Source organism: Etheostoma cragini, chromosome 8, assembly GCF_013103735.1.
Source record: "Etheostoma cragini isolate CJK2018 chromosome 8, CSU_Ecrag_1.0, whole genome shotgun sequence".
Taxonomy (NCBI): domain Eukaryota; kingdom Metazoa; phylum Chordata; class Actinopteri; order Perciformes; family Percidae; genus Etheostoma; species Etheostoma cragini.
Window position 1 is genome coordinate 26,110,604 of NC_048414.1, and position 22,279 is coordinate 26,132,882.

Consider the following 22,279-nt stretch of genomic DNA (forward strand, 5'->3'; position numbering starts at 1 on the left):
AGAGAGAGAGAGAGAGAGAGAGAGAGAGAGAGAGAGAGAGCATAAGGTTCCCTGACAAAACAGCCCGGGAAGAGGTGACTACCACAAGCTGAATGCCACCCAGCCAACAGATGCCTAAAGGAGAGGGAGAAACCACTCCAATGCCCCCCCCACTCCAACTCACAAAGGACTGCACCACAAGTTCAATACTCCTCCTAACGCGTCAAATACCATTAACAGATTCCTACTCAGGTGCGAAAAAAAAGTATTCTCCCGATGCCCGATGGGACATCCAAAAGCACAAGAACAATCCCCACCACTACAAATCTGAACTGACGTCCTCTGTGGGCCAGCAAAAATCCTTTACAGGAAGAGCTGTAGAGGTCCCTCACTCCCTCTCCTCCAAAACAACATAACCAGTTTCTGAGAGTCGTGAGTCATGGCCTACTTACGTACCTTTTTTTTTTCTTTGTATATGCCGGTTTGATACACAGAAAAATATCACTTCATTATATTCTCGGGAGATTTGTGGCGAACTGAATACAATTTAGACGGTAAATATGTCTTCAGCGTTAGCAGGGGATCTAGTCAAGGTGAAAGGGAGGCGTGCTTCCATGGGCCCCTAAGCAAGAACTGACTCCTTAGGCAAACAAGATAATACTACTGTATACTAAATCTGATGCATCAGAGTGAGAAAAAGTTAAGTGTTAAAGTTGTCAGGGGGTCCTGCTGAGATCCTGTCTATGTAGTAAAGTCCTAATTAGATCCCAATCCGCTAAGATCTCTGAATAAGTACAGCTATCTGGAAATAACGACCCATGAGAATTATTTACACAGTGGTGTGGTGGCCTAGGGGTTGGAGAAGAGAGTCAGTTAAATCCCCAGACCAATAGGATAAAATGAATAAAATCTGGGTGGAGAAAGTGAAAGAGCAGTCCCCCATTACCACCACTGAGGTGCCTTTGAGCAAGGCCTTTAACAGCAAGCGCAATCCAGTGGAGCTGCTCACTGTGGTTGTACTGGGCAGCTCCCAGGTGTGAATTAGGGGTGGGGAAAAAAAATCGATACAGCATAGTATCGCAATATTTTCCGTAGCAATACTACATAAATACACAGGCTCCAAGTATGGATCTTTTATTATATATGTGTGGGTCAGTTTGTCTGCTTGACAATCCCATGTTACAGCAATAAAACTGAAGTGATATGAACAAACAGAGAAATGTATCTTTTTAGATAAAACAAATGTTGACAGTTTCCTTTCCTGCAAAAGAGAGGCTGTCTCTCAGTGAACCTCCCCTGAATAAACGAGGGTTAAATAAAAAGATAGAATAACAAACACAACCTAATTTTCTCATTACGTAAAAAAAAAACGTTTGGAGCGTGAGCAGTAATAACTCAAAAGAAAAAGAAATTAAGTAAAAATGTTTGTTTTGTTTTGGCAAAAGAGAAAGTAATTCCTAACTTTGCGGGTGTAATTAAAAACTAAGTGGTGTAATAATGAATCACAGCGCCGTGAAGGTAATATAATGTAATATAAGAATATTACTTATTATTAGAAGTATGCAAGAGTAAAGAATAATTCCAAACTGGTTAAGCGATGTCATTGTTCACGCGAAGCAGTCATATGTGACACTAATACATTCCATGATTACATTAAATGTCCGATTTCTGCAGAAATTGGCAATCACAACAATGCGTAATTACATCAGATAAGAGCAGATATGGCAAATTATTTTAATTATATTCAAGACTATGAGAACCAACCACATTTTGGTGCATGTAGGTCCATGTATCTTTTTGTAAACTGCATCTTTTGGACAAAATGTGTCCAACTGTTGGCACACTATCTGTTTTGATAGTAAAACGTGTTGGCATATTTTATTATTTTAACCTTATCATACGACATATATTCAAATAAAGCGGTTTGGTAACGACGACGGACCCATGCTGCTGGATCCAGTACTGCTGTTCCATCCCCCCCATCTCTGCAGTCTGCCAGAATAATTCACCTGAGATATTTAAGTCTGAAACTAGACTTTTTTAATCTCCATTTGAACAGCACAAATAACCGCTCCACTTGATGGCTCTAATCATAACAATGTACCCACTGCAACCTTATTAACATAAGAAAGCCTCGCGCCAGTGTGATTAGCATTTCATGCCCACATTAAAGAGCTAATGCAGACATTCACTTCACATTTAGTAAATCTGCATTCACCAGTCAATAAGCGCATGTACTCTTTTTCCCCCACACAGAGTGTAACAAACATTCCTGGAATCATCCAGGAGAGCAAACATTAGGAAGTGAAGACTGTTAACAGGGAATCAATAAGGTACAGTACATGTTTTCACATAGGCAAGAACATACAGTATGGCTTTATAGTGATAGTGGTAATAGTAGTGTTGTGATAAAAGTATGGGGTAGTGGTGTATGAGAGGAAGAACAGACACAAGAGTTTTTATCAGTATTGGTACATCTGTGTCGAAATGAAAGTGACGTGAAATGACAGCAAGACACAGCATTTGAACGACAACAACAAAGGCGACCTGCACTGTTACAAAGGCACAGGTAGTACTTGTCACATAGCAGCATTGTTTTTGAGGCCACGGTTTGTCACGCGGCGGCTCTTGTGTTAAAGTGTGCCTATTATTTTGTCCAGCCCTCGTGTGTGAATAATGTAGTAAATACCGTGATTGTTATTGCAGCCCACTTGAATATTCTCTGAAAGGCAGGCAGACTGCAGCCCGCCGCTGCTTTCTGTTTGACATTCAGCAGGTGACTGTCAGCACCACGGACAGCTCTGTGCTACGGGAAAGTTCACGGTGGGAAAATAAGTTGAAACGCTGCAACACATGGGGCCTTATTAAAACTGTTGTTATCAAACCTGGGGTCAATTTCAGTACAACCCCACAGTCTCACACTTGCATACAAACAAACATGTACAGAGACACTACCCATACAAAGCATATCACTCTTTCTTTTCTCTCTTGTCCAGAAGCTTCATTATCTATATGAGACAGACCACGAATTTATTGCAACATCCAAGGAAACCCACATGCCACGGTAAAAAGCAAGTTCACATGGGAGATTAGGTTAAATCTCTAAAATATATATATATATATTTTTTTTTTTAAACGGCTAAAATGGAATCCTTCCCTTTAGATAAGTGTGTATTCAGGGATTGGGAATGAGACAAGCAGAAGAAAGGCCTGTCCTCCCAGACTCCCATCAGGATTCTGTCTGGGAAGCAGTAGTCACAGAATAAAGGACATGCCATGTCTTTGATCAGGAGATGAGAGTTTTGCAGGTGAGAGAGGTAAAATGGAGGAAGGTATCTGAATATCTGTCAGGCTAGAGCGGCTTATTTCTTTTATGGATCTGTGCAACCAAAAAACTGTCAGAATTCAGACTATTTTTGCTCTCTCTCACTCTCTCTCTCTCCCTCTCTCCCTCTCTCTCTCACTCTCTCTCTGAAAAAAAACCTCTAGACTCCCCATAGCAAGAATGTGTCCCAATCAGGCATGCAATTACAATCTGAAACATGCTGTGCAATGTAACAGCAGCAGGCAATTCAAGAAAAAAACAGCACACACCTTTTTCTGCACACTGTCTAGCGCAATTACAAAGCAAATCATTTTGATTCCTTGTTTTCAGTTTCTTGTTTTTTTTAGGCAAACTTTCAGGAGGAGCAAAAAACTAAAAAAAACTTGAACAACTGATACACATTTTTAGTTTCAGCGTTCCTCCGAGAATTTGAGAGGTTGCCTGACTGTGGCGGTGCTACATCAAATCCCTGGGACTAGAGAGTGAATGAGAGGAGGATTAGAGGGGTAATGCCAGTAGATGAGAGGGAGCGAGGGTCGCAGTGGTTTGCCACTCTGCAAGGATTAGCTCTGAAAACAACTTCACACTCGCAAACTCTCAACCAAGGACATACTTGAAATGAATCACAAACTGATTTTTTTTTTTTTAATTTCTTGTACAAATTAGCTTGTAGTGTTCAATCATAATTGAAATGTATCATCATGATAAATTGGAGGAATAAAATACCAAAATACATAAAAGAAATTGCGCTGACTGACTGACTGACATTGTTGGACCTCGTACTTCAGGTATGTGGGTGAATAGATGATAATGAGGCACACTTGTGGAATGAGCCTGTGCAGCAGCTACTGTACACTGACAGCCTTGTCTGGATGTGATGGATATGTCAGGCCTGCTGAAGGGCGATGTGTCCAGATGGCAGCATATTTTTACCATGTGCATGTAATGTGCAATATGCCATTAAAATAGGGCATCATCCCCACAATGCCAATTATTCCTGGGGAAAGTTGGGGGGGGGGCACATGAACTAACTAAAGTGGATTAATGGAGGAATATTCTACACACCTCGTTTATCCTGAATCTTAACAGTGAGCTCCAGGAAAGGCTCTGTCTCCCTATCCAGCCTCGTGCTTATGGTGATATCTCCACTGTCGCGGCCCACGGTCACCGGAGAGCTCTCTGACTCCGGGTAAACCAACTCGTAGGCGGCTGACTGAAACCTGCTGGGGCTCAGGCTCGTTATGACGGAGCCGATGCTGGCATCTTCAGACACGTTGAGGGAGACCATTGCGCCGGGTTCAAGTAACGCCCTCGGCGACCGTCCCCCCCTCCCTGACCCCGCCATTTCAGCCGGACGCGTCGCCCACCGCTGTGGAGCAATAGTGACCACTACACCTTTACTAGTGAGGGGCGGCCATCCGTGATCTCTGGCAAAAACATAGAATTTGACCTCAGAGGGGAGACCCAGGATAGAGTCAACCAGCAAAACGTCCCCTGTTTTCGGGACAACATAGAAACTGCCATTTTTGGGGACGGAAATGTATGTCAACTCTGCGTTGTTGCCGCTGTCGGCGTCGACAGCCTCCAGCCTGTAGACCACGCTACGGAGAGCGGTGGTGTCATCTAAAGTTATGTGAACGGGGTCTGCACTGCGAAAAGTCGGTTCGTGATCGTTGGTGTCCAAAACGTCCACTTTTACCGACGCAACCTCGAAGACGACCGACTCCGACACGCAGGTCTGGCAACACAGACCCACGCTGAGCAGGTACTCGGAGCGGGCCTCTCTGTCTAAAACCCTGCAAGTTTTTAGCAACATATTTCCCCGCTTGTGGTGGGCGAAGGCGCGGAAATCTTCGCTGCCTTTTCCGTACAGTTTGAAGTGCATGCCGGAGACTGGACACCATTTTTGCGCGTTGATGCGCCTCACCGGAATGCTCAGTCCGTTTACTTTAGAAGCCGTCGGGGAGTTCTCAAAAACATGCCCGTGAAAGAAAGGCAGTGGTTCCCGTGTTTGATATCCAGCAGCCGGCGTCAGAAGGCACCATAGCAAAACACTCCAAATCATGTTGGTGGCAAGTTATGTACCTCCAAGCGACTCAAGGGGGTCTGTAGAAAAGCATTAAAAAAGAAAAAAGAAACATCTATAAAACATTTCCTTCATAGTTATCCACGACATGATCCTTCCAGGAGAACCCTCTCAACTTAGAGCTTTTTTCATCCTGAGGGATCCGCGTCTTGGCTCCATGCAGCACGGCTGCGTGCAGGCGGTCCACACAGCGCTGCAGGCAGTTTGTCTGGATTCGTACCCAGTGTTCAGCACCAGAGCACCGGACAGCGCAGAGCGCGGGGGCGTGGCGGCGCGCGGGGACGGAGCTTCTAGGCGAACCCCGCCCTGTGTGCTGGTCAGCAGGGTGCCCGCCTCAAAGCTCTCCGCGCCGGCTGAGCCTGTGCACACGCAGCAAGAGCTTTCCTCGCTGTGTGCCACCGCCTGCCACAAATCCGCTCTCAGCTTGAAGACTGTTGTTGGAGAGAGAATCACTCATCCTTCATGTCCGGAGAAAGTCGAGTAAGACATATCCCTCGTTTGGAGGGATATCTAGAAACCAATCCTGGCTCCAGTGGAGCAGCAGTTAGGACTATCTTGCTCAAGAACACATCTACAGTTGTTGTTGTTGTTGCTGTTGAAGGACAATTAACTGCTGCACTGCACTCATCTTCTCCCTGACTGACCCACAACCTTCTGGTCACAAGTCCCCTGAAAACTGTAGTTTGCAGTTCCTTCATTGCATTTCTGCAATCACATGTCCACACAATCACGCTCCATGTATAGCTTGACAAAATTCCAAAACGCATTGGCATAAATGCAATTGCAAGGATCTGCGCTGTTAAACTGTGTAAACATGATGATTTAAGACAGCATGGGCTGCGTAGGTCTTTGCAGACAGTGTCATATGCACACCAGTGTTCATATGAACATTGTCATCCTGAATGCTCTTCCTTTCCCTTTGTAGTTTGCTATCCTGCCAGGCACCCAGAGCACTATAACCCTAATCTGTAGGTGTCTGCTGCTAATTCCCATAGACTGCACACTTCAAATTCCCCTTCCTTCTCTGACAAGCCAGAAGGCTAAATATAACATGGACTGGAAGGCTCTGAATTGTCAAAAAGATAAGGAAAAAAAAGGGCTGGAGCCCAGCTGTACGCTCTATTGAGTTTGTCTCCCATTTTGTGTCAACCTTTACTTTAGACATGCATCGATCAATATTCATGTTCATTGAGGTGAGGTGTTCAATGCCATGCCTCTGCTCACACATAGGCTACATCTGTATTCAGTGTGGAAACTCATCAAAGCACCAGCTGAAGGATCCTTATCAATTTGCAACCACAATCCATCACTGCAATTTTCCTCGGAATCCATTCCCAGCACTAAACTGTTCTTTTCATGCAATAACTCTGGTAAATGGAAGTGAGCTCCGAGACAATTTTGAATCACAGCCTGCAGCTGGAGCACAAAGCTCATATTGGTCGATCGCTGTATTCTTGTGCGTGGTGCATGCTGTGGGCTTTCTCACCACGACACATTGGCCATCCCACACTCACTGGTGTTTTTACAATCTCTGACCTGAGGAGTGGAGGGCATTTTCAAATATTTGCACCAAAAAAGCCTCAAACCAAAAGATGACAGGGAACCTATTGATGGGAAATGACCACATGTACCATTTAAGGTGAAATTGTGACTAAACTGTCTGAGAGGACCCTGCGTCCTGCTCTGTAACTTCTCTTTGAACTCCCTGACTGCTGCGTGAATGCAAATCAAATCCTCTCTTTTATCATGTTGTCTCACATGGTAAAAATTCACCGTGACTGCCAGCATGGGAGATAGCTGTAGCAAAGGCTAATTCAATCACGGGGCCAGGCCAGAGTTTGAGGGATAGTTTACTTGAGGGTTGCAGCAGCCATCCACTAAAATTAAACGCCAAAATACACCACGCAAAAACAACACAGCTGTAATGAATTTTTTTTCTTCTTTTTTAATCATGAAACGGTCTCATCATCCCTCTCTTTCGACAGATAACTGAGAGCTGCAGGGCATTAAAGGGAAAAAATCTCAGAGAAGAAAGCAGCGGACGAACATTAGAAAGCTTCATGCTTACTCAATGAATAATTGACCGAATCCATTCCCTTCACTCAAACCGAGGCCGACATAGCTTCTGAAGGCAAAAGGTTGCAGCCTTGTAGCATTTAAAACATTCTACCTTTGTTTCTGCGCTCCTTAGAGACAGGGGAGGATGTGATTGGAAGGGCGGAGGTCCTAGAATGTAGCTTGTGTGTTCCATAAGTTGCAGGTCGTCAATCATTCTTCCTGGAAAAAGCATGGTAAAAAAATTAAAAATGAATATATGATAACAGGAAATGATGGAAGGTAGTGTTAAGAGGATTTGGCATTAACATCAGTTAATAGCCAGTCTGCGCCACAGAATAAGTAGAGTGTTTAAAATAAAAATGCCTTAAAAATAGAATGTTCAGCAGAAGTCAATGGAACAATTGCCTGAAACTGGCAGGTTTATTAATGAATGACAGGACAATTAAAACAGGTGACTGAGCATCCAGCGCTCTGGTTGCTATTCATCTGTGAACATTTATAGCGATCATTTATGGAAACCTTACCCCCACATGTTCTCCTGGAAGAGCTGCAAAGAGCAATTTCTGGGAACACCATGACAGTAGCAGCGGTGCTGTAATACTGTTCATTGTAGTGTTCCTGTGTATATGGGCCCCTTGGGACATTTTCCCTCATCACAACCTGAAGGCAAAAAGTATTTAGAGTAACTAGATAAATATAAAGACATTTCCCTCATGTATTAGATACAGCTAATTAGATTTGATCTGTGATCCCCTTAGGGCTCCTACCACCTACTGTAGTATTTAAGCTGTGCATTAGAGCCCCAAACTGTTTAATAATAGAGGTATTCATTTTGGAGGAACATGTGCAACCAGGTTCAGAATTTCCCTTCGCTAATAATACTGCAGTGGAGGTACCACCTGGTTTTAAAAATGTCAGTTGTACTAAAAACAGCGACAAAACCAAACCATCTCATTACTGAGTGTCTCTTTAGCCTTTTAACTTAGAATGCCACATCTCGCATGAGCTGACGTTTGATCTTTGAAAGGTTCAGCAGCTACACACAAGAAATGAGAACAGGAGCAGCAGACTCTAAAAGAAAAAGCCCAAGATATGTTTTACAGTTAATGCATGGCATTGATACAAACAAAATGACCAAACTTAAGGGCCACATCTTGTCTAAGGAGTGCTTTATCGTAAGAATTCTGATTCGTGGAGCCATTAGCACACTGTGAAATGTATATTGAATGGAACGGTGTTTCATTCTAGCCACGAACAATCAAGACTATCCATCAGCACATTGAAAGATTTCTCACGGCATTGAAAAGCACAGGAGTCACTGAAAATGAATGAAAATGAAAATGAGCACAGCTGGGTGTCCCTTTCTCCCCATCTAAGGGGTGAGATACATTTTTTAAAGAGGCAGTGACGATGTTCTCTTTGAAATCACAGTTTAGAGAGTGAAACATTAGTCTACCTCAGATGCAGAATGAAACCCCACAATTCTTTTCTCTGTTAATTATCCTAGCAAGCCCAAACCGTTAACCAGGCTTCCATTCGACCAGTTCAGGGCTATGAACTAACAGTGCATATTCAATAATGTGATATTTATGAGGCTAAAAGGATTATGGGACCCATTTGCGGAGTATATGAGAAATACTGAAGACTTCCTGCGCAAAGCAGACTTAATCATTTCTTCAGATGGGGTGGTTCTCCAGCATTTTATTGATTTACACATGGGACCAAAACAAGACAGCGCCATCCCTCATTAGCCAGGGTTCGACAATGGATCCAACTGTCTAATCCTTATTATCTGGCCCATTTCCTATAGCCTTCCATTTCTCTTTATACATCAGTTAGAACTGTCAGTGATGAGTCAGCGTCAGATTAACATTGATCAGGTCTCACCTTCCCTGCCTTCTTTTTCCACTTCTTCTAACTCAATGAATGCCATTCATTTTTATTTTCCAGGGTACACTGTTAAATGGCTTCTTAATACGAGTATAAATGGACTTCATGCTCATATATCATACAATAGTGCCCTCTAATAGAGGTCCCTTATCCAAGGAAAGGACCCTGTGGTTCATCATCATTGTGGCAAGGGTGGTGTTGGTGGTTGGGGAGGGGTGGGGGCTTCACACAATCAGTTTAGGAGTTGTTTTCAGTTGTGTCCTGAGGGTTTGTTTTCCAAAATAAAAGCTCAAAAATACTGGCCAAAATAAATGTAGGCTATAAGCTAACTACACTGTGAGTAAATTCTACTTAGTTAAATATAATCTCTCAACAGTTTATTATAGATAAGATATAAGTCATTTTACCTACAGTTTTAGCCATTTCTGTGTCTTTGTAAACAACTTTTTCTTTGACATGCAATATGCTAACATGAGCATGTTAGCATATTGCATGTTGGCTATCACGGTGTGTCTGGTGTAAGTTAACCTTAGCATGAATGTAGTTCATGCTAACTGGGAGATGTGAACGTCCTTACCTTCTTCTCTTCATCTTCTTTATCCCACTTATCGTTAATATTTGCAACCTGCCAAATGTAATTTTCTGTAGTAATTGATAATTTCGATATCCTCCATTACTGTTTCCTTTTGGCGCCGGTTAGCTCGGTCACAGTGAAGGGCCTCTGGCGACCCCATCTGTCCTTTTTTGTAACTGCAGTGTTGTAAATGGTACAACTGAGGGCAGTTATAGTGAACTAAGCAGAAAATGACCTAGAACAATATATATAATTGGTTTTTAGATAATACTACAGTGTGTACCGCTGCAGAATTAAGATTAGTGTAGTTGACATAAAATACTGAGTTTAACTGCAGTAGAAAATGTAGGGTAGATAAAGCTCCAGAGAAAATAAAAGTCTAACAAAACCCAGTTTCAAAAACCCAAGGTGGAGAAAGTAAAGAAGAAATAACACTTGTGGAACTGTGGGGAAATAGTCAGAGCTCATTGTGGATGTTAATATACTTGTAAACTATCAAATGTGGGTGAATACAATAATAACTACTGCAATATTGCAAAAGAAGTACACCGAATGTCAGCAATGTTGTTTGCATTCCTGACAATATGGATGTACTTTTTCTATTAATGGGGACTTGACATTTTCTGACAAGGACAATGAAGCCATTTAACAGTAAAAAGCCTGTTTAATTGCAGAATATATTGACAGTAAAGTACAGCGATAAAACACTGCCATATTGCTCCTATTTTACATGACTTACACAGCTGCTGTTCAGCTTACCAAACAAAAACAGTAATACGGTACTTGTACAGTAATGATGAGAAACACAACATAAAGACAGGCTCACAGAGCACTTTGTCTATCACATACCACTCACAGGTGGCTGTGTTAATTAAGAAATGCACAATATTTAATAATCATAAGAGCGAGAAGAAAGACACAGAGCATTCGAGCATCCCTACAGTAGTGACGTCTTCATCACTGGGGCAAAAGGGGACAAACTGGGCTGAAACAACTGGTCACAAATAGGAGCGGAGATGCACAGCCACGAAGCCCACATATGAAAACAAAACAACAGATAATAAAAACCAAAAAAATATGGATTACTTTGCATGTACGCAATACACATACATGACATGAAGTGACTTGACATTTTCCATGGGCACTCATTACTGTGCGAACTGGCCTTCGTTCCCCACATAACTGTATATTCTCTCTGTTGCTTGCACCGCATTTTATGCATCACATAAGTGCTGTGGCATTTCACTACAAGGCTTCAGTTTGTAAATAAGGGCACCACAGCTGCTTCTTCACAGGCCTTGTCTCCCTCAGCTACCGCAAAATCCTCGGAGCCGACCTGTCGTCAGTCACTGCCTTGCGGAGCCTCACCCCCCGGCGTATAGACACCAGCATATCCATGTCCTCCAGGGTCGTGGAGGACGGCTCCTGGGGCACACGCTGAGTCGGATCCCCTGGCAAAGGGCTGTGGAAAGGGAAGTGACCCTCGCCGAGGGCGTGGGCGCTGGCTGCCAGCTCTCCTATCTTCTCCACCAGGCTGTGGCGGTTGGCAGCGAGCATGGGGTCCTCCTCAGCGCTGTGGGCGGCCATGCCAGGGACCTGTTGAGCGTAAACTGCCCTGTCCGCCCCTCCTCCTCCACAGCCCCAAGATGTGTCAGGGAGGCTCATCCGCTTTGGAGAAGCCCTCTTGTAGTCACTAGCAGTTGGGTCATCCCCGTATAGAAACTCCTCGCTTCCCACACGGTGCTGGGATGGGCTAGCATACCCCGGTGAATCTGGCACTGTGGGGGTCTTAACTGGCACGATGGGGGGCCGGATGGGAATGGGGCCAGATGTGGAAGGCGTGCGTCTCACTCCCGTTTTGGAGGAGGGTGTCCGGCGAATGGTGGCCGTCCCAGACGTGATGGCTCCAGAGCTGCTCCCCCCGGCAGCATTTGGAGTACCCTGCAGGGTCTTACCTGCAGGTAGACCTGCTGTGCTGGCAGGCCGCTTGGTTTGGATCATGCGGCGGTAGCTCTGAGCGATGTTACTGTGGCGTGGGATGGTGGAGGACTTGTCAAAGTCTGCCTGCCCCTCGCTGTCAGCATCTCCATTGAGAGAGTAGCACTCATAATCAGACCCTAGAAGTGACAGTGAGTCATGAGCAGCTATTTTTACTCTGAATAATAAAGAATACTGAAAACAACAATGCACTGAAGAGTTATTTTGCAGCTGTTACTGCATACTAACTTACAGTAACCACATTAGAATTGAAGGGAAACAGTACAGCACTTTCATGGAAGTTACATGGAGAAACAACAGGGAAATCCATGTGTGTCATGTTTACCCTGAGGGAGTGTGTGGCTGTTGGGTGAGTATTACCTTGTGAGGGTATGGTGTCCTCGGAGCAGGAGGGAGTGTTGGTCTGGGTGCTGTAGCCACTGGAGTACTGCAGAGAGTCCCTGCTGCTCTTCTGCTGCTCCATACTCAAGCCTCGGGTCAGGACCATAGCTAGAGTACTGGCTGCTGGAGAGAGTGGCTCGCCATGCTGACGCACACGCACACGCACACGCACACACACAAACACACACACACACAGTACATAGAGATTGGCACACTTTGCAATTCACAACTCTCCAATTCTTGAGGCATACAAATGTATTCACATTTATGTTTTTACTCCATGAGGACTTCTTACCTTGGCTGCAATGGTTCTTGGAACAATTCTTGCTCGGTGTGGATCATCTAGTTGCATCCCAGAATACCCCAGTGGACTTGGTGGAGCTTCCAGTTCTCTCATCTTATCCACAGACTCCCTCCTACGCTGCAGAGTGCTGGCCAGTGATGGCTCACAGGATTTAGCCCAGTCCTGCAGCAGCAGAGGGAACAATGAGACTGCCCTACAGCTGTGCGTCTCCAGCGTTCGCCACCGTGCAAGTCAGTCAAACACGGACGCTGCTGATTTGGCTCATGAACTGGTTAGGTGCCGATGTAAGGAATGGACAGACCACATTAAGCTATGTAAGTGTAAGTGTCAATGTAAGGTTAGCACATCTTTCTGAGGAAAGATTGCAAAACTGAGCTTGATGAGCAACAGCAAAATGGTGACTGTGAGGTTAATCTTTACGCTCATTAATGTGAATGAAAGCATTAACACACAAGAAGCAAAGAAGCGACAAAGCAAAAAGTAAGTACATTAAAATTGCAAATGAAAACAAACCTTCCAGCTAGGAACCTTTGATGTGGGTGAGGGGGTGTTGGATACCGTGGAGTGGTTAAATGTGGGGGACGCAGGAAGTATGACAGAGAGAGGCCTGATGGTGCCAGTGTGAGAGAAAGCAGGGCGGAAGGTACCGAAGGATGAGCATGAGCCAAACTGCGGAACGGACAGACAAGTCTGAGTCAGAGTGCTCAACATCCACAAAGAGTCCACGTCAAACCGCACTGCGGCTGTCAAGAAGTACCCACGGGCCTCTTTAAGCTATAGATAACAATCAGTGAACCGCACAGCACAACATGTGTGTGTGCATGTCCGTGTGTGTGTGTGTCCAATAATACAAGCTGATTACTGTGATGCATGCAGTACTAACCGCTGTAGGGGAGTTGCACTCGCTGACAGACTGGCAGGTTTCTGAAGCCTCAGAGGAGGCTGAGCTTGTTGATTTCTGGGAAAGGGAAGATGAAGTTAAAAAAAAAAAACAGAGGGAATGGAGACAAAAAGGCAGGTGTTAGAGATAACAGATGCACAGGAAGAGGGTGTGAGTTGGAGAAGATCATTGATGAGCTTTAGGAGGAGGGAGGTATGTCGGTCTCTGAGGGGATGTATATAGACCATAGCCTAGATCGAAAATAAAGTAGCCTGTAAGATCACTTATTCAGAAAAGAACATTGCATCAGTTGGTGTGCTGTTGAGTGTGTTGTGTACGCTACACTCTTTTCAGACCGAGAGAGTCTGACTAACTTCATATCAGTCCGGTGGGATACACATTCAACATTCGCAACAGAGCTCTCTCTGCAAAAAAACAAGGAGATGTGTGCGAACTATTGAGCTGTTATCGAGACATGGGCCATGATCTAAGGCCCCACATAGAAAATGATCGTTGTTGTAGACCTACTGTGTCCAGAAAGTGGTGTTGTTTCCTCCTGCCCCGCAGTATAACTGCCTGAGGAATCTCTGGAGCTAACAAGTCTGACTGGTGTTGGCGGTGTCCTACCTGGCTGGTGATGTCAGAGGGCATGGGTGACGGAGGTTTAGATTGGGTGTTGGCGTCCTGGGACACGAAGCCCGAATCGTGGGAGGAGACACTGCTGAGCCGATGCGCTCCTGCCGAGGGCATCTGGAGGATGCTGTTGACAGGATATCACATCAGTATGTAACTCCATTTTTATGTAGGATTGAGTTATTGAGGATAATGACCAAACAAGACAAGCAAAAAAAATTCATCCGCATTTTATTTTTATCTGGATAAAAATATATGGATTTATTTGGAAGATATGGATTTACCGTATCATAATTAAATGACAAACATGTTAAATGACAATTTCTTTTAAAGTAACTATATCCTTTTTTGCTTTTTTTTATCATTGAAACACAATTTTTCCATGCCACATTCAAATTAATTGACAACATGGAAAACAAGTGAAGCGATGTATTGCATTACTATGTTGTCCAGCAGGGAGCAGCATAGATGTACCAATACGGAACGCATGATGAGGCAAGGGAGCGTTTCCTTGTTATAAAAAAATAAAAAGGAGATACATCACCCATGTCAAAATTAGATGACAATAAACTGTCCAATCACATTGGGGTCCTGGCCATGGGCGGGGCTTTGTGTCATTGAAAGCATTTGCTTTTCAAATTCCCACAAATGTAACTACACACTACTCCCGCAGATAATATCTGTCATGGCTGCCATCACTTAGTGTCAGCAATGATAAGGTCCAATCATGGTCAGGCTCCCAAGCTGTGATTGGTCAGTCGTTTGCATTTAATTTAGGCATTGAGGACAATGCATCTCCTTTTCTAAAATGAAAAAGCTCCCCGGCTGCTCTATATGAAAACTAATGACAGTGCTTTGCATTTAGTATATGCAGGTCTATGCTGCTCTCTATAAGAAAAAAGTGAAATGCATTACACCTGTGGCATGGTTTACATTGTATGTTTAGTTCTTAAAGGCAAAAAATACAATGAATTGTCCCGGTAACAAGTGTTTGTCACTTTATGATGACACAGTAAATGATACGTGAAAGGAAATACTGGGGAGGCTGGGGAGAGTTCTAGCCCGGCCAGGCATCTCTCCCTAACCTGTAACCTGTATCTCTTAGTTCTGCTGTTATAGTTCTAGACTGCCGGGGGATTACCCTTCCCTCATTTGACAAACTGAGCTGCTCTCTCCTCTCCCTTTCCATTTGTGTGCGTCCTGTTCCAGAAATGCTTGTTAATAACCTAGTTTACTCCCCGGAGTCCTTGTTTTCTTTTTCCTTGGATTAGGATCGCAACAACATCGTGGCTGCAGCTGTGGTCCTGCTGCACCCCCTGCTACATTCTGCAATGCCCTGCCGTGTCCTACTGAACCCTGTTGCATCCCGCTACGTCCACCTATGCTCTGCTATGCCACGCTACACCCTGTAACGCCCTGCTATGCCATGAACTACTACGACTAGCATTTGTAGTCACTGTACCATTATCTTTATAGTGACTTTTATTGTCTATGTGCATCACACCCCCAACTGGCACCTTCAGAGACCGCCTGACAAGAGCCCGGGTCTGTCTGAGGTTTCTTCCTAAAAGGGAGTTTTCCCTTGTCGCTGTCACACTAGTTGCTTGCTCTTGGGGGAATTTCTAGAATTGTTGGGTCTTGTAAATGATCTATAAAGTGTCTCGAGATGACTCTCGTTATGATTTGATACTATAAATAAAAAATGGAATTGAAATACATTTTACATTGTTATTTCCGTTTTTTTCCCTTGCTTGAATTTTGTTCATTTAGACATCATAAATCTTCCATAAAAACATACAGTATGCATGTAAACCATCACTGTAATCACTATTCTAGCATTTTTATCCTCCTAATTCCGTTCTGAAACTTGTAATGGGAAGAGTTATGTGTAGCAAAAAAAAGAAGAAAAAGCTAAATAAAAAATGTATTACAAAAGCGTTGAACATGAAAGCAGTGTTAAGTCAAAATTTAAAATGATGCCATTCTTCTAATACTGGTGCATCAAAGAGCATTTAAAAGTAATCCTTTCTTTGATATTTCTTTCCCTCTGAACAGTAACAGCAGTCTTTGTGCTTTTTGTCTCCGGCTCTGTCATTCTCACTCAGCGTTGCTTCTCGTTGTCACCCCCGCATTTTAAAATATACAACCTGAACATCTCACCTTCCCTCAGTACCGCTCTCCCACACCTCCCCCTCTCCCTCTCCCTCTGGAATATATATGAAATGATCACTTATCTTTAATCTTCATCCTCTAGGATAAGGCTTAAGGAGTTATGCCAAATTAAATATCACAAATCAAATAACTTTAAACGATTCATTACTAGACACTATCCTTGTGTCCTCTTTCTCTCTCATCCGTGCCTGTGGGAAACACTAAGTGACCTTGTTATGCTTCAATCCGTTACCAAGACCTTGTTCTCTTAAAGTTTCTTTTTAAATTTCCGTATCATGTCGGTCAAGTTGAGACCAAGGTTGTTTCTCAAGTTTTTCCATGGACGAGTCTACTATTCTCTTCTACCCTTAAAAAAACGACACAAATTGTGATTTAAAACATAGTCAAAAATTTAGTCAGTGGCTGCAATGTGAATAATTTAAGAATGCTGAAAACACGCTACGTGTTAATTTGGTTGAAATATCAGTTAGGTTCTGTTAGGAACTATAACACTAAAAGCAAGGTGACGAGTTCCTTTAACTCAACATTACAAGGGTTTGTATCTAAAGAAAAGCTCCTTACTTGACCTAAAAAAGCACATTTGACCCTTTTGTTGAACCATCACCATTAGACTTACAAATGGGGGTATGTAGAATTTGGTTTTCCTGTAGGCTCATGGCTGTCGGGCTGTAATGTTTCACAGCTCGGAGCTAATCTGGCTGTAAGAAGCTTGAGAAGTGCAAATCTGCCGCGAGCAAAACCAGAGAAGCTGGCAAGATCCGCCATGTCGACTGTCACTGATAGTCTGGCTGTGTGGTAAGGGGAGGGGGGGGGGGGGGGGGGGGGGGGGGGGGGGGGGAGTTTTCATGACAACCTTTAATATTTCATTCCTTTGCGAATGTGTTATTAAGTGAGTCAAAATCAGGAAAGTGCATGTTTGTTGACTCAAAACTGCATGACAGCTCAGATGCAGTAGGAATAAAAGCCACCATTAGCAACAAGTCTGACATGACATACCAAATAAAACACGCTGAACAGAGTGTGGGGGGGGTGTGTGTGTGTTTGTTATACCTGCACATGCTGCTCTTCCTGGAGCCGGTGCTGCTGGGGGAGGAAGGAGGTGTCTGGTAAGACCAGCTATAGTCGGAGCCTTTCAGATCCCGGATCACCTGCGGCGACACACAATCATATGGTGAAGATGCGGTGGCAACAATTGCTCATACATTGGAGAAAAAAAACAAATAATGGTTTAGATAGGTTCTAACCAATTACTGCTAATAATGACTCAAGCTGTGCTGAGGAACATATGAAGGGATTAATGAATGAATGTCACATTGTGTTGTTAATATGTAGTTTCATTTTCAAATGGGCTATACCTTCCCTAAACAGCTGGCCACTGTCATTTTAAGCAAACGTTAGACAAACAGGAGTAGTAGTGCATGTTAGAGGATGGATAACTGACGGGACCAAACGGGACCCAGTCGGAGCTGGTTGATGTGGCCCGGGAAAGGGAAGTATGGGGTCCCCTGCTGGGGCTGCTGCCCCCCAACCCAATACCGGATAAGCGGACGAGGATGGATGGATATTTATATAGGAGGAGAGATCAGCAACTCAACTACCCGAAGCTTAGTGTCCTTGTCCGTGGCATCTTTGCTGGCTGGACCATCAAGCAGAGGAGGAGGTCCACAGCACCTCTTGTGTGATTTTTGGGGATTTATTTCTGTTAGCTTGGGCCATTTTTAGTTAGCCTTTATTAATTTAATTTCAATTGGCTATATGATTGGGTCTCTTGTGCGCGTGTTAACATGCGCTTGTTGCCCCACGTGCGCTGATATGCTCATCTGTTGACATTTCCAAATGCCTTCCTACAGTTGCTTAATAAAATCCAAACATCCATGTGTAATTAGTATGAGAATATAAATGAAATTTTAACTGTGTTGGGCTCAAGTCGGACTCGTTTACTGCTCTGTCGGATGCGGGTCAGGCTCAGACAGAAAAATGCGTCTCGATCCGCACTCTAGTGCATGTTTCGGGGACTATTTTCACTAGCGGATTGATACACAAATGCCCTGAGGAGTATTTAAAGCAGACAGTGAGGAGAATGTTGAGAATTTTGATCGTCAGGAACCAAAATCACGATCAAAACTTGATCCATTGCACGGTCCTATCTTATTGGTGAGAAGAAAAATACAGAGTGACCAGACTCATCATTTAACAGATTTGGTTAAATGGTTGGTAAAATAACCTGACCGTCCCTGGCCGGATGTCATTAGCGTAGAGTCTAGGGCTGTCCCCTCTTAGTCGATTAGTCGGCTAATCTTTGGTTTTGGTATTAGTCAACTAAGATTTCTTTAGTTGATAAGTCATTTTTATGTTTATTCAAGCTTAATTACTAATTTCCAAGAAACTTAAGAGCACATTTCTGGTGAACACAATATTTAAAGTGGTGCCTTTGCAGGAATAATTGTGTAGAAACTCAGTTTTACAGATGGTTAATTAACTCCATTTATATTGTGCTTTTCTAGTCTCAACCACCTCTCAAAGCCCACAGCTCTGTCGATTAAATCAACTAATCGATTAGTTGACAAAATTATGTAAGTGTTAGTCAACTAAGATTTTCTTTAGTGGTGAAGAGACCTAGTAGAGCCAGTAGCATTACACCTTAGTTACCTGCTCACTGGCTGGTGGCAGCTTGTGTGGGTCTTCGGTCAGCATTGTGAGGTCATCAACAATGGGCTGTAAATGCGTTACCTCTCCCAGCATGGCAATCTCTAAATTCTGGAGGGGAGAACACAGTGGATTGAATTAAACAGCTGCCATATCAAAAACTGCAAGAAAAACAGCTATTTACACCTGTAACTTTAGGGGGAATACAAGGCTGACTGTTCCTCACCACCACAGGCTGCAGAAGGTTGATAAATGTACAGTAACGCCCTCTCTCTTCCAGGAGGGCACGGCGCACCGCCTGCTTCTCCGTCTCCTCCATCAGCAGGTACAGGTCGCTGACATCCTGCATGGCGCTGTCCAGCTGGGGGCGCAGGTTACCCCGGCCTGTGCAAGGCAAAGGGCGCAGAGACACAGAGCAGGGGAGGGAGGGAGGGAGGGAGGGAGGGTGGATGGATGGAAGGAGGAAAGAGGTTAGAGGGGAGGATTTAAGATTGACGTAAGAGGAGGACAAAGAGGAGAGATTGGGAATATGAGCAGCAGGGTGAAAATTATGGAAGTGACATGAAGGAGGAAAAGTGCACACAGTTCAGGGAGGAGGGAGAGAATAAAACATGAGAGATGATTAGAACACATAATGATAAACTACTGGAGGTCAACGCACCGACAAGCATTACACTCAAATGGTTCATGTGCATGGGAATGAGAGGACGCTGAAACATGTCTTCTATCATGAGTCGATGCAAAGCAGCTGGTGGTGACTTGTAGGTCCTGAAATGGCTGTGATGATTAGACAGAGGATAGTAAACAGATTGTCTGAAAGAGTCATTCAAGACTAGAAGCCGCAATGACAATAGATGATAGATGGAGGAAGGCAAAAGAATAAAAAGGATGCAATGAAGATGCCCCATTTTCCATCACATTGATTGCGTGATTCACTAACAGCACAAACACATACTGCCAGATGAAAACATCCTACAGTGTATCTTAGCGTATTTGGTTCAATCTCAAACAATGCTCTCACGGGAACTTGAAACAACTTGAAAATTTAAGTAAGTAATATAGTTTAGAGTGAAGCCTTGCTACCTAGATGGTAATCACTCTAACAGCGCTCTAATTGTCTTTGGCAGGCAGCACCCTGTATATATTTGTCTTACCCCTGTGTTTATGTTGAGACATATTGGCTTAATTGGCTATGCGCACCAGCAGTTAATATGACAATGATTAAATTAAGAGTCCCATACGGATTGAACAGCTTGTCCATTGAAAGTTCCTTAAAAACAAAAGTTTAGGTCTTTCTATACTTAACTCATCATGGAGCCAAGTGTCAGCTCATGATAAAAAAAGCTGTAATTCAGATAAGGCATTTTAAAAAGTGAAAAGTGCTACACTTGAAACAGGTCTGGCAAATATCCACGTGCAACAGACAAGTACAGCTAACCAAAGTACGGTAAAAATTCAAAATATACGGCATGTGCCATTTCTCAAAAGGCTTTTTTTTCATGGAAAACATTTTGGCATGTCACAGCAAGAAAAGCGAAGAAAAGTGTAAATAATAAAAATGAATGATGGCTGAATTCCATTTTGCTGCTTCACAGTCTACACGGTTTCAAGGTCCTGCTATTGTGCACGCTGGCTCGCCGTCAAACCTGACTGGGACACTTTAATGAAACGGAGTCATCTGTAATGTCAGTAATAGTCTATATTCACAATCTTCCACTTCCAGGATTGCTCCAACAGATTTCGCTCTTCTAGGCCGGATTTCCGTTACCTTCAGCTTTCTTTGTGTTGGAATTTTAAACTCGAGTGGATTTCTGATGACTATGGTTAACTGCTCCTCAGATCTCTGCAGGGTTAATCCAGACAGCTAGCTAGACTATCTGTCCGACACGGGTTTCTGTTGCACGACTAAAACTTTTGAATGTACACGTTCCACCAAAACAAGTTCCTTCCCGAGACTATTTTGCAGCGGCACCGTAGCTCTGCCAGGTGCTTTGCGAGGCCCAAGACGATTGTGATTGGTTTAAAGAAATGCCAATAAACCAGAGCGTTTTTTCTCCCATCTCAGAATGCTTTGTGGACTAGCCAGACCTTCCTCTGCAGTGCTGCGGAGGAAGATCTGGCAAAGCCGGACAATGTCACAATAACACCCATGTTACTTCTTCGATGACCTAGGCTGTTTCACCTACGCCGATGTATTACTTACAGTCTTTTATGTTAGGATATTTACAATAAGTGCTTCGCTTCTAGTATGGGTTGAGATCTCTCTGGGTTCAACAATTTGGAAAATTGGAAAATCTGCCCCCTTATAAAGCTACAAGGTGCAGCCAGTTAGCTTAGCTTAGCATGAAGACTGAAAACACAGGAAAACAGCGAGCTGGCTAGCTATTACTGAACATAACAATGTGTTGTTTTAACACTTACATACAAGATTTATTATGTTGTTAGTGAACTTTAGAAAAGCTGGTATGCATACTTTATTACCTTTTGACAGAGCCAGGCTAGCTATTTCCATCTGTTTCCAGCCTTTGTGCTAAGCTAAGCTAAATGGCTACTGTTATCATATCTAGCATGCCGTTAAGTAGCATCAATCACATCTAACTCTCTGCATGAAGCAAATAAGCGTGTTTTTCTTCATAATGTCAAACAGGTTCTTCTTTTTAACCAAAAATGCTAAGACAACCCAGGGTGTTCTCTCACTGGCAGTTTTATCTAAAAAGATATTTGATGCATTTGGAAACTATGTCACGAAGCACAGCAGACATACCTAGAAGCTCTACAGCCAGGGGAAATAGCCAGAAAGAAATAGAGGGGTTGCAGGGACAAGTGGGGGGAAGAGAAACAGAAGAACAGGCAGTGTTAGCTGTATCAAATCAGTGCACATTGCATGTTTACGACTAGCCCGTACCACTGGTGTACAGTCATTCCAGCAGTAGGGGCTAATACAAGCACAGCCAGGAAAGAAGATCATTTCTTTGATTTATAAGCTGACAAATCATCCGAACCTGAAACGGAGCCTTATGCCAGGCATTTGGTTTTGACTCAGTTGTCATTTCTAATTCTACACTCAAGATGGCGCCAGTTCAATGCGAACCATTTGTACAGACCAGGGACCAGGAGCACCAGCGTTAATATCAGCCCTAAAATCTCAATAAAGTTGTTTTTTATAATGAATGGCATAATGAATAATAATGCCATTGTGGAAATGTTCTCACCTTTTCTTGCTTTTTTCTGGAGCTTTATAGTATCTAGCGACTTCCTTTTGATTTCCTGACGAGACCTTTTGAATTCTGTGGAGAGCGTTGACAAAAAAGATGCGTCAACTTCTGTCCAATGTATTCTGTGCTCACAAATGA

The 22,279-nt window shown here is 43.5% G+C and overlaps 2 protein-coding genes and 1 long non-coding RNA gene across 7 annotated transcripts in view; all 3 read right to left on the bottom strand.

Annotated features, from left to right (window-relative positions):
• LOC117948580 (neural-cadherin-like) overlaps window positions 1–5,369 on the bottom strand; it is an 83,409-nt gene extending 78,040 nt beyond the window's left edge. Inside the window, exon 1 of the mRNA XM_034878274.1 lies at window positions 4,370–5,369. Within this exon, the coding sequence (XP_034734165.1) occupies window positions 4,370–5,369 (1,000 nt within the window). The remainder of the gene's footprint in view (window positions 1–4,369) is intronic.
• A 1,999-nt stretch (window positions 5,370–7,368) lies between these two features.
• On the bottom strand, window positions 7,369–9,935 carry LOC117948690. The gene is made up of 3 exons (XR_004657527.1): window positions 9,916–9,935; window positions 7,973–8,108; window positions 7,369–7,667 (listed from the first exon to the last, which is right to left on the bottom strand). It is a non-coding gene; the product is annotated as an uncharacterized LOC117948690 (long non-coding RNA).
• A 621-nt stretch (window positions 9,936–10,556) lies between these two features.
• Window positions 10,557–22,279, bottom strand: part of mtss1la (MTSS I-BAR domain containing 2a) — a 29,922-nt gene continuing 18,199 nt past the window's right edge. Inside the window, exons 6-16 of one of the 5 annotated variants that reach the window (XM_034878350.1) lie at window positions 22,139–22,213; window positions 21,691–21,699; window positions 19,153–19,310; window positions 18,930–19,037; window positions 17,331–17,428; window positions 14,103–14,235; window positions 13,479–13,553; window positions 13,109–13,264; window positions 12,587–12,757; window positions 12,271–12,436; window positions 10,557–12,029 (exon numbers count right to left, since the gene is read on the bottom strand). In XM_034878350.1, the coding sequence (XP_034734241.1) occupies window positions 11,224–12,029; window positions 12,271–12,436; window positions 12,587–12,757; window positions 13,109–13,264; window positions 13,479–13,553; window positions 14,103–14,235; window positions 17,331–17,428; window positions 18,930–19,037; window positions 19,153–19,310; window positions 21,691–21,699; window positions 22,139–22,213 (1,955 nt within the window). In that variant the 3' untranslated portion in view covers window positions 10,557–11,223. The remainder of the gene's footprint in view (window positions 12,030–12,270; window positions 12,437–12,586; window positions 12,758–13,108; window positions 13,265–13,478; window positions 13,554–14,102; window positions 14,236–17,330; window positions 17,429–18,929; window positions 19,038–19,152; window positions 19,311–21,690; window positions 21,700–22,138; window positions 22,214–22,279) is intronic. The other 4 variants (XM_034878351.1, XM_034878352.1, XM_034878354.1 and 1 more) reach the window with 4 other exon arrangements.